Source organism: Loxodonta africana, chromosome 16 (genome assembly GCF_030014295.1).
Source record: "Loxodonta africana isolate mLoxAfr1 chromosome 16, mLoxAfr1.hap2, whole genome shotgun sequence".
Taxonomy (NCBI): Eukaryota; Metazoa; Chordata; class Mammalia; order Proboscidea; family Elephantidae; genus Loxodonta; species Loxodonta africana.
In genome coordinates, this window is record NC_087357.1 from 56,354,052 (window position 1) to 56,366,641 (window position 12,590).

At 39.2% G+C, this 12,590-nt stretch overlaps 1 protein-coding gene across 3 annotated transcripts in view; it reads left to right on the top strand.

Annotated features, from left to right (window-relative positions):
• BICC1 (BicC family RNA binding protein 1) overlaps positions 1 to 12,590 on the top strand; it is a 348,944-nt gene that overhangs the window by 307,527 nt on the left and 28,827 nt on the right. For 2 of the 3 annotated variants that reach the window (XM_064269617.1, XM_064269615.1), the window contains exons 9-15: positions 609 to 740; positions 2,972 to 3,158; positions 4,212 to 4,373; positions 4,931 to 5,127; positions 5,262 to 5,394; positions 8,662 to 8,818; positions 11,074 to 11,239. In XM_064269617.1, coding sequence (XP_064125687.1) covers positions 609 to 740; positions 2,972 to 3,158; positions 4,212 to 4,373; positions 4,931 to 5,127; positions 5,262 to 5,394; positions 8,662 to 8,818; positions 11,074 to 11,239 — 1,134 coding nt within the window. The remainder of the gene's footprint in view (positions 1 to 608; positions 741 to 2,971; positions 3,159 to 4,211; positions 4,374 to 4,930; positions 5,128 to 5,261; positions 5,395 to 8,661; positions 8,819 to 11,073; positions 11,240 to 12,590) is intronic. The other variant, XM_064269616.1, reaches the window with a different exon arrangement.

Here is a 12,590-nt window from a genome sequence, read left to right on the forward strand (position 1 = left end):
CAAGGTTTGAGATGCACCAGAAGATAAGTGTGACTTGGATTGATGAAGAAGCCTTTGATGCATTAAGATACCAACATACAAAATCTGTTGGAAAGTTAGTTGAGAGCCTGGCCTAGCCTGGAGGAAGGGACAGACATATAGACCTGGGGTAGAACAACCAAGACAGAGCCAGAGTGTGGAGATCTTTAGATGCTGATACACGTGTAAACTTCATTCAAGAGGCAATAAAAGACTACCACTGCAAGTTGTTGAGCAAGGGCACGATATTAGTGCCCCTGATTGGTTATGGATCTAGTGTCTAGCATCGCTACAAAACTGAAGTCAGAGAAATGGAGGAATTTTTCAAAGTGGAAAGTGGATAAAAAATTCAGGGCCAAAAACTGAAACTTAAGACACGTGTAATTTCATCACACGAAATGGTTTCCATTCCTCGACATTATCCCCACACCAGCTATCCAAGCAACGTGGAAGTACGTGATTTAGCTTTAATACTTCAGTTTACTCTTTGATTATGTAAAATATTGCATTATTTGTAGGCATATTAAATTATCTGGTGTTTAAATGATTAACAGTTTACCTCCTACACATTCTATTATGACATTTTCTAGGGCTGTCTTCCTCTTGTGTTGATGTTTGATATGAAGGAAGAAATTGAAGTAGATCCACAATTCATTGCTCAACTGATGGAGCAGCTCGATGTCTTCATCAGTATTAAACCAAAGCCAAAGCAGCCCAGCAAGGTTGGTTCAGAGTTTGGACCCACAGAACCATAAGCTATATGGTCCTATTTTGCATGCACATGAGTGTATTTGCATATACATAACTGATAATTCTATATAGTATACATATATGTGTTGGTTTTTGGAGTCCATTTTTAGTAACAATTTTTTTTTCCTGTAAATATATGAGAAAGAAAGAGAAAACGTTTTTATTAACTTGCAATCTGGTCACTTGAAGCTTTACCAAGTTACCAAAGAGTTGATAAGGCTAATAAGCATTGCATTCTGTGTGTGTATGTACGTATCCAGTGCAGCTCTAAGAGCGTTTAATGTACTTACTATGTGCCTACCACTGTGCCACTGTAAGTACTGAGTTGTCCAAGTTCAGCCTTCTTTCGGAGCCCTTCCTCTGTGATGTTGCAAAGCTTCAATGACTATGTGTAGAATAAAAAATTAGTGGGTAAATCTGATGATGTTAAGTGCCAAGGAGAATGTGAGGAAAGAGGGATGCTCCAACATTAATGTTGATGTGTAAATTGGTGCAACCATGTTGAAGAGCAAATTGGGACCATCTGGTCACACTGAAAACGTTGATACCCTGCCACCATCAATTCTGGGTTTAGCTATACACCTTGAAACAATTCTTGCAGCAGGAGCCAAAAGGACAGGAATGTTGTTGAGTGAAAAAAGCAAGATTCATTATAACACGTAGTAAATAGTAACATTTATTTATATGTTTTTTTTTTTAAGTGCTAAGCATTATCTGGAAGAATGTATACTGAATTCATGATGAGTAGCTTTTGGGACAGGAGGAAGGAAAATGGGACTAGGAAAGTAAACAAGGGGGAATGTCTGATTAATTTATCAGAAACAAAAACTAACATGTATTTAATTTTAGGTGTTAGGTACATGGATGTTATATTGATCTTTGTTTTCTGTGTTTTAAATAACTTCAAAATGTAAGTTTTTATAAAATATAATTGTATTAAGTTTCTGTAAATCTTGGAAGAAAAAAAAAAACTAGTATCTGAACCCAAACTGAGGTCCCTATGCTATCATAGTAGGTAAAATACCAAATAGTTGTACCTTCCTTTTTTTTTTTTTTAATTTCTAAATTGTAAATATATATGCATAATGGTATATTTATATATTATATATAATTTTGTTACAAATAATGTATTCATTATCCAACTTAAAAACAGTCATGCTCTTTTCAAAAGAAAACTTTAAAGGAAGGGAGAACATTGATTCTAAGTGAATTTGGTATAATAAGTTAAAGTTAGAGACCAGGACATTAATTTTATGTATTATAAAGCTTCATACTTGACTTCACGCATGACTTGACTAGAGTACTATAGCTACCAGGACTAAAAGATTAAGACAGAAGGGACATTCTAGAACTTGTGATTATAAAGATGGACAGACACAAAAAGAATTCCTGGAGTTCAGTAAGAAAACAGCAGAAGTCAGGAAAAAATAGATGGTAGGTGAGAATGCTGAAGTCCCTGTGGCATCCCTGGACCATTTAATTACGCCTTGGTGGCCCCGGTTTTATCTACTGTTTTAACTGCTTCTTCAGCCACGAATTTTCTTTATTGTCCATTGGAGGATTTCTCCCCTGGGGTTCACATTTCCATTTTTCTTGATGAGTCCATTGAGGAGAATAAAAGGATTTATTGTTTAGAAATTTGTTTTACCATAAGTTTGGCCATGGATATGTCATCAGGGAGAAATAGTGATACCGCAAGCTCTATTAGTTAACCAGTAGACCATAAATGTCAGCAGCAAGTGACTGTTATTATACATTCTCTATATGGTGACACATTTGATTCGTTTTGTAAAGATGAGATAAAGTGGGTTAAAGTTTTAATGTTGAAAGAGAATGGGCCGTAGAGAGGGACCTGGGTTCCATTCCCCTTGCTGCCCCTCAAGGGCTGTGCCCTGACCTTGGGTAAGTCCATTAACCTCTCTGTCACTCTGACGAATAGTAATTCCCACCACATAAGGTTTTGGTGAGAATGAGAACATACGTGCAGCTTCCACACTGTCTAGAACACAGGACACACTCAAAAAATGACTAACATTTCACGATTTTCCCAAAAGGAATAAGTGGCTAGAAGTTGATTTTAAAACAGCAGTAATCTGTCCCCTGAGTGGGATTCTTATTAGCATATTCCCTACCTCTCCCCCGATCCAGTTCCTTGTAGACTACTTGCATGTCACTTTTTTTCCCCCGTTATGTGTTTTCATAGTCTGTGATTGTGAAAAGTGTTGAGAGAAATGCCTTAAATATGTATGAAGCAAGGAAATGTCTCCTCGGACTTGAAAGCAGTGGGGTTACCATAGCAACCAGTCCATCCCCAGCATCGTGCCCCGCCGGCCTGGCATGTCCCAGCCTGGATATCTTAGCTTCAGCAGGCCTCGGACTCACTGGACTAGGTATAAAATTTATTATTACAGCAATTCTCAGTCACTGGGGGGATGATTATCCGGTCCCCTTTCTTTCTACCATTGGGATCTACGTTTTAAAGGCTATTTGTTTTCCTCTTCAAGCCCTAAGATAGGCGAAAAGCAACAAAATGTGGATCGATCCATTTTGGGTTTGTTGTTAGACTCTGTGGATCTCTGTTACCCAGATTCTTTCTTTGTTGGCATAAATAATCAAGGTCTGACTGTTTCATTTTCAGTGGCTGTGTTTGTTCTTCTAAATTAAGAATGCCACTGAGAGTGAAGTGAGCATGCTGACTGTAATTTATGTGTTTGTTCTCTCTTGCATTTGCAATATTGCCATTGGTCCCTAGAGATAAAGATTATCCAGTTTGCTTTTCAAAAAGTAATTGCAAACCTGTGGGAGGGGTAGGGAGAAGGAGAGGTTAAAGCAATCAGAGCACCTATCCCTCAGCGGTTAGGCCAGCATCGCCCAGACACAAAGGAAACCTAGCCTGCAGCCACTGAGAGAAGCAAATAGAACTGTATTTATATCTAAGGCGAAGAATAGAAAAATTAACGAACAACACCACCTCAATGGTTTAGTTCTTTAAGAAAATAGGGTGAGCCACTGTCATAGTCCTGATGATATTTATTACTCTTTTATGGATTTCAATCTTATAGGCTGAAGGTAGTGGCTATGTTACGATTATGCTAGGTTCGCTTTTCTGCACATTTTTCAGTTGTCTTTATAAAAACTTCATGCAATAACCGTAGCAAATCAGTCTGCCTGTTCAGGTACTGGAATTGATTTTGTGGCAGAAAAAACACTCTTGGCAGTCTAAAAAATTTTTTCTGACAGCTACTCTTGCTTTTAAAAAATACAGTATGATTAAGATTTCAAGTAGCCCTGCCTAGATACGTAACAGTAAAGAAGGATCCATGTTTTATATTGAGAAATTATTAGATTATATCAGTATGCATTCCAGATGGCAATATTGGTGTCATCTTTATTTTAAAATCTTGAATAAATGTGCATATTAACTTTACCTTCATTTATTCTAGGTCTTTTGGGGCCCACCACCTTATCTCTAAACACTTCAACTACCCCGAACTCACTCTTGAATGCTCTTAATAGCTCAGTCAGTCCTTTGCAAAGTCCAAGTTCTGGCACCCCCAGCCCCACATTATGGGCACCCCCACTGGCTAGTACTTCAAGTGCCACAGGTCAGTATCACTTAAATATAATCAAAGGCATGTATTCTTAGGTATTACAGGTTTTTAAATGAAGTTAATCAGTCATTCAGCTTTCTTAGGGAAAAACTTTAGTTCAAAGCATACTCCAGCCAAACAGAAAATCCTTAAGGTGTAAATGAGTTAAAGCATAACAAAGCTGTTTTTTTTTTTTTTTTAATAAATGTAAAATATAGCCTTCAAAAGAGGGTGCTTGTGCAGGGAGCAATGGCAAAGGCATATGAAGGTCATTGACCTGGTAATTAGGAAATCTAGTTTGACTAGCTTGGTGAGTCTAGCTAGTTTTTTCATCTGTGTACAAGGAGGAGCTTGGATTATGTATTCTCTAAAGTGTTTTTCCATTTTAACATCCTTTGGTTGTGTGTGTGTTTTAAATAGTATTGTTAAACTTATTTACAGAGAGGCATCAAAATTATGTTCTCATGTGAATTTGCAGCAACAAAAAGTTTCAACTCCTTGTTATTGAAAAGAACAGTTGTTGATTCTGAGTTTTTCCCTGCCCTGATACCTGTCTTCATGAAATGTTACAGGTTTTTCTGCTATCCCACACCTCATGATTCCATCTACTGCACAAGCCACGTTAACCAATATTTTGTTGTCTGGAGTGCCCACCTATGGTCACACGGCTCCGTCTCCCCCTCCTGGTTTGACTCCTGTTGATGTCCATATCAGTAGTATACAGACAGAAGGCAAAAAAATCTCTGCTTCTTTAAATGGACATGCACAGGTAATACCCTTCAGCTAGGGTAGTGTGATCTATGCTGTTTATAAGAGATAAGCCACTGGTAACATTTTTAAACCTTCGCCTGAAATGAATTTTAAATTGTGACCATATCTGTATTTTATTTTCTGTTATTTCAGTCTCCAAATATAAAATATGGTGCAATATCCACTTCACCACTTGGAGAGAAAGTGCTGAGTGCGAATCACAGTGATCCATCCAGACAAACGACTGGGTCTGAGCAAGCATCTCCCAAATCAAGCCCGGCGGAAGGTTGGGGATTATATCTTTCCTTCTGAACTTAAGCCTGGTTTATTACTTGGATAAAGGGGGTTGTAAAGAGCCTGTGCAGTAGACGATTTCAAGTTAGTTTTGCCAACCAATTGTGACTCATCCTACCTCAAGAATGTGAAGAAACAGTATCTTGAATGAAATTCCAAAGAACATGGTGAAAGATTGACTGAAAAGTGCTTTTCATAGAAAGGAATCACTTTCTCATTGAAAGTGTCAGTTATATACACACACACACACACAGATTTATCTGAATCCATATATATGTGCATGTGTAGTACGTGTATAAATGTGTGTGTGTGTGTGTGTGTGTGTGTACGTAGGAAACCCTGGTGGCCAAGTGGTTAAGTGCTAAGGCTGCTAACCAAAAGGTCAGCAGTTCGAATCCACCAGGTGCTCCTTGGAAACTCTATGAGGCAGTTCTACTCTGCTTACAGGGTCGCTATGAGTTGGAATCGATTTGACGGCAGCAGGGTTTAGGGTATGTATGTACACATATGGAGCCCTGGTGGTACAGTGGTTATGCTTTTGGCAGCTAACCAAAAGGTTAGCAGTTTAAATCCACCAGCAGCTCATTGGAAACTCTGTGGGGCAGTTCTACACTGTCCCTATGGAATGAACTTGATGGCAACAGATTTGTGTGTTTTTGTTTTTGTTTTTTTCTGGTGTGTGTATACATATGTGTATATATATGTGGGCATATATATATATTTTTTTGTATATATGCATACATATGTTGCTATTGTTGGGTGCCATTGTATTGCTTCCAACTCATAGCAACCCTATGTACAACAGAACAAAATGCTGCCCAGTTCTGTGCCATCCTCACAATCATTGCTGTTTTTAAGCCCATTGTTGCAGCCACTGTGTCAGCCATCTTGTTGAGGATCTTTCTCGCTGACGTACTTTACCAAGCATGATGTCCTTCTCCAGGGATTGGTCCCTCCTGATAACATGTCTAAAGTACATGCTCTTCTAAGGAGCATTCTGGCTGTACTTCTTCCAAGAGAGTTTGTTTGTTCTTCTGGCAGCATATTGTATATTCAGCGTACTTCATGAACACCATGATTCAAATGTGTCAGTTCTTCTTCAGTCTTCCTTATTCATTATGTAGCTTTTGCATGCATATGAGGTGACTGAAAATACCGTGGCTTGGATCAGCGTACCTTAGTCCTCAAAGTGACATCTTTGCTTTTTAACACTTTAAAGAGATCTTTTGCAACAGATTTGCCCAATGCAATATGTATGTGTGTGTGTGTATGAATGTATGTGTGTGTGTATATATACACACACACACACACTCTCTCTCTCTCTCTCACAGTCATGGATTACTTAACATCCATGATACGTTCTATGAAATAGGATGTTTATGCAGTTGGATGTTGTGGGAACACCATATTGTGTACAGGCAGCCCTTGTACAATCCGTACTTATAAGTCAACCCCTGTAAAGCCTGTGATATTAAAACCTTGTGGGAGTCTACCAGACAAAGCCTGGATACAGGAGGCTGACCTTGCTGGGTATGTGGCTGCAGGCTGGGCAGGGCTGTGCCAGCAGCTGGATCGGGACTTTACACACGTCCGTACAGGGCATGGAGAGGTGGCCACAGGGACGGGACGGGGAGCAGGTGTGCGGGTTCCAGGAGCATGGCTCGTGGTGGTGGCTCTGGCTGATGCCACCCTTTTGGTGCGGCCACGTACTGATCAAGTGCAGCCACTGCTGTAACTGCTCAGAGTTGGGAGCCCTGTGCTAAAGTAAACTGCTGCATGGCTGCTGGTAGGTGGGTGAATGAAGCCAGGAGGAGATGGCAGAGGAACAGGCGGGGGACGGGGAGGCAGTTAGGATTGGGGTCCACCCTGGAGCCCTGCTGCTCATTCATTCTAGGGGGTTGGAGTCTTTAAAACCATTAAACAAAACAAACTCACTGCTGTCCTGTCAATTCTGACTCATAGCAACTCTATAGGACAGAGTAGAACTGCCCCATAGTGTTTCCAGGGAGTGGCTGGTAGATCCAAACTGCCATCCTCTTGGTTAGCAATCGAATTCTTTAACCACTACTCACCAGGGCTCCATTAAAACCATTAGGGGAAAATAATATACAAAAGGAGAGCTGCCCACCCTTTAAAAAAAAAAAAAAAACGTTATGGGACCACAGATGTATAAGGGGTAGGATGTTTGCTTGAATGGATGTTGTGCAGTGCATGACTATACACAGTCGCGCCTCCATTATCTGCTGGTTTCACATCCACAGATTCAACCAACCGCTGATGGAAAATAATGGGGGAGGGAGTGTGGAGTGGTGTGAGGGGAAAGGTCTGAAAAGTGAAACTTGAATTTGCCATGTGGAATCCGAGAATGAAGTGGTGTATAGGCAATCCCTGCTGTAGCCTCCTGCCGTTTCACAGATCCTGTCTCCCTAGCACTTGCTGTTTGAGTACTGCTCACCTAGTGCCTTGTTCGTTTACTACTTGTTTTGCGTGCACCCTTTGTTTCTGTGAAAAAATGGCTCCTAAAAAGCAGTTGAGTGGTTATAAGTGGTCAGAACAATCCCTCAAAGTCTAAGTGTGAGGGGGTTGAGGAGAGCCAGAGGAAGGAGTTTGAGGCCAGTAAGGGATGGCTGGCCCACTCTGTAAAGCACTACAGCCTCAAGAACTTAAAAATCATGGGTGAATCGGTATTGGCTGATGCCCAGGCAGCATCAGCGTTCCCAGAAGAACTCAGGAAACTTACAGAAGACAAAGGCTACCTTCTAGAGCAAGCCTTCAATTGTGGTAAAACAACGATTGACATAACATTTACATTGTATTTGGTATACGTAATGTAGAGATCATTTAAAGTATGGGGGGGATGTGCATAGCTTATATCCAATTACAACGCTGTTTTATATAAGGGACTTGAGCATCCGTGGATTTTGGTATCCGTGGGGGTCCCTGGAACCAGTCCCCCATGGGTGCTAAGGGACAACTGTGTATATACATATTCCATATCCCAAGAGAGTTTTTTTTTTTTTTTTTAAATAACCTCCTTACCCAAATAATCTTTAAAACATATGGGTGTCTTCTCTTTAAATTTCACCTTGACTTTTTGTGACAGCCTGAATTTGTCAACGAGTCCTCTTTGCAGTTGAAAGCTGTTGTTATGCTGTATCTGGCTAATGTCTCCGCGGAGTTGGGCTCTGATTTGTTTCCATTGCAGGTGATTGTCAACTGTATGGTGACGTTTGGAATGTCACTTCTTTCTCTCCTCTAGGTTGTAATGATGCTTTTGTTGAAGTAGGCATGCCTCGAAGTCCTTCCCATTCTGCAAGTGCCGGTGACTTGAAACAAATGATGGGTCCCTCCAAGGTTTCCTGCAGCAAGAGGCAGACAGTAGAACTATTGCAAGGCACGAAAAACTCACACTTACAGTATGTATTTTCACCTTAACAGCCCTGGTTCCTTTGAAAGAAAGTATATAACAAGGTGAATTTGTTTTAACCTCAGTGCTTGGACCTCTCTGGTCCAGATGAAGTTTGAGCTCTTCCATCGGTTTTCTCGTTTCTCTTTATAATTATCTTTTGTTTTTTAGATTTTTACTAAGGAATACTATCTGGTAATTTTTGCCCCTTACTATATCTTCTGTACAGTCCCTCCCCAGTTTTGTTGATTGATTTTTTATCTGTATTCTCTAAACCATCGGGATCACCTTGAAGTTTAACATTTTCTGCTCTTCAGTAATGAGCTGAGTAATTTTACTACCTGATTTTTGCTATTTGAAATTTCCCACTGTGATTTCTCCTTCATTTGGCTTTGAATTTCTTTGTAAAGCGATAGATATCATTTTCCAAGGTTGTGCATACTTTGTCAATAAATTCTTGACAGTATCATGGTTTTATTCATTGTAAATCACATGGAATATAAATACATAAATTGTTTTAAATATAATTCTCCCTTACCGTAGCACAATTACATGCATAGCTTGACTGTGCTTTTTTTCCTTTTATTTATTTTTTCAAATAGGCATTTGATTCACATGTTTAAAAATCAAAACAATGTAATGATTATATGTTGAAAAGTTTTGCTGCCATCCATCTTCACCCACCAGATTTTCTCTGTTGTTTTGTGAATTTCTTGAGTCGCCTTCCAGGGTTTTTTTTTAAGCAAATATAAGCGTATGTATTCTTATTCCTTCCCCTTTTTATCAAAATCATTTTTGCTTTTAAAAACTCCGTGGTCAGTTAATTATTATTGATGTTGTTTTGCCTAATTCTGCTTTATCTGTGTTTTTCTTTATATGGTACTAATACCCCAAATTAATATTATTTAGTATAGTTTTAGAGAAACGATTTTGCTTTCTTTCATATACTGAAGTATTTGAAGTATATACTTACTCCTTGTACCACTGTGTGTGTTCTGAACTCTCTCATCATCTGTCATCTGGATTAAGCTGTGACTCCAGGATTGGTTTACTTGCCTGCAGTCTCTTATCAGCCCGATCAGTCCTTGACTTTGCTGCCATTAATTTTTTGAAAACACGAGTCTGATCCTTTCATGCTCTAGCTTAAAAACTAGCAGTGATCTGCATTGCACGCTTTCTTTCCTTTGCATGTGCTGTTCCCTCTGAGTTGCTCTTCTCCTGTTCTCTTGTACCAGTGGACCTGCAGATGCCCTTTAAATCCCAGGGAAGATGTCCTCTGTGAAGCCTCCTCTTCTTTCAAGCAAAGTTCATTGCTCCTCTTTTTGTATTCCAGCAGCCCTTTCTGAATAGCTCAAAATTCCTCTAACACAACTGAATAGTTGAATGAATAAAAGAATGAGCAAATGAACAAATCAGCTCTTTGATACTGCTTCTTATCCCTATTTTTATTTGAGCCTAATGTGTAGTTGGATTTGAACTTGAAATGCCTGTATCCTTCATGTATCCCGTGTCATAAGTCAGCTGCCCACTGTAAGAAGCATGTTCATGGTCTGCCAATGCATCCTGAACAGTCTTTGAAGAATGCTTATTATTTATCTACTACCTTTATTTGTTACCAATATCATATGCATTTCACACACATAAATTGGATCATCTGTATGCCTTCAGATTAACTTGATGTCTGTTTAGACCCCTTACACATAGGTCAGTGATCCCTCCTTGATGTATAAAACTTAGAACTCTTCTCTGTACATCTGTTCCATACATACCATATACAGTATAACCAAAACCAGCCCGTTGCCATCGAGTCAGTTCTGACTCATAGCAACCCCATTGGGTTTCCAAGGCTACAGAAGCAGACCACCACATCTTTCTCCCATGGAGCCACTGGTGGTTTTGAACCACTGCCATTTTGGTTAGCAGTGAATCGCTTTAACCACTGTGCCACCAGGGCTCTCAGTATACCATATATGCTATATATGATATGTGTGAACATATATCATGAAATCATTTCAAGTTCTAGTTCTAGATTTAGAATGCCTGGGTTAAAATTTCAGCTCTGCCACTTACCAGATATGTGACCTTGGGTAAGGCACCTCCCTCATCTGTAAAATGGAGATAATAATACTACCTACTTCATAGGATTCTTGTGAGGTGTAAATAACATAATACATGTAAATAATTGAGAATGGCAGATTCACATAGTAGGTATTCATTGTGTTTGTATATATAGTGTAGTGTTAAAATCCAAATTTTATTTCACAGTAGCACTGACCGGTTGCTCTCAGACCCAGAACTGAGTGCTTCAGAAAGCCCACTGACTGACAAGAAGGCTCCTGGGAGTGAGCGTGCTGCAGAGAGGGCGGCAGCCGCCCAGCAGAACTCCGAAAGAGCCCGCCTTACCCCGCGGCCGACATATGTCAACATGCAGGTAATGGTAATAAAATAGTAAAGTCAGTCCAGATGCAGAGTGCTGGGCTAGAGGTGTAGAGAATTCGGTGGCTATTCAGCAGTAGAACAGAAATTAGGTTTTCTTTCTGAGCTGGAATCAATATGAAACTTAAATATATATGCAGTAGTTAGGAATTGGTTTTGCTATAAAAGTTGAAAATGAAATGCAGGATTTAGTTTCCGTGACAAAAAGTCTTTAAAATAGTATATTACAAATGGCATAAAAGGGTCTGTGCCAGTAAGTCTTATGCAAATAACATTATTCATCTGTTACTTTCAAAGAATATAGATCAATGTGAGAGACTTATTTCTAAGTATTACTGCCTCACACCATGGTCTTAGATAAATAGGTAGCATATATTTTCATCTACAAAATAGAGATGATAAATTTTCGGTGCCATTTAGAGATAGTTATAAGTAATGTGAAGTTTTAGTTCTTTGAAAGTAGACGTTGAATATTATTGATGGTTGTGTTGGTTCACAGATTTTTATGATTATTCGAAACAACTTCCTCAATAAGGACATTCTCTGTAACTATTTGCAAAGTATCGGGCTACTTACTCAAGGGAGACTATTGACCATGAAATTCAGAAACCTGATTCCCGTATAGATCACAATGTGAAAGTATTTGTGCTTTTAGAGATTCCTATAAACATTTCAGTATCAGAATTAATGGATAGACTTACCTACTTCACAGTAAGAGGTTTATATATCACTCATCCCTTCCACCTCCAAAAAAAAAGAAAAAATTTTCACAAAATCCTGGGAAAAAAAGCTGTCATAGATATGTCAACAGAATTAATTGATAGAACTAAATTGTAGTTGTTGTTAGTTGCCATCATGTCGATTCTGACTCCTGGCAAGCCCATGTGTGCAGAGTAGAACTCTGCCATAAGAGTTTTCAAGGCTGTGATCTTTTGGAAGCAAATTGCCAGTATTCTCTTCTGAGGCACCTTTGGGTGGTTCGAACTGCCAACCTTTCAACTAGTAGTTGAGCACCTAACTGCGCCACTCATGGAAGACTGTCATACTTCTGTAAGTCCATCGTAAGCTACAGTTCAGTTCTCTTGTCTGTATTTTAATTCTTTGCATTTGAACATTTCAATACGTTTTTAGGTGAATGTTTTTTTATGGTCTTTATAACGTGTCAGTGTTTCAAGGAAAAAAAAAAACGTTTGTTACATTTTCTCTGGTGAATTTATTTTCAGTTAATATAAATAATTCTCCCATCTAAGAATAGCAAATCTCCTTTATGATCCCTTTATGGTTTCTAGTTGTCTTGTGGTTCTTATCTTCATTTCCGTCAGGTTTATACCTATACTGAGCCAATG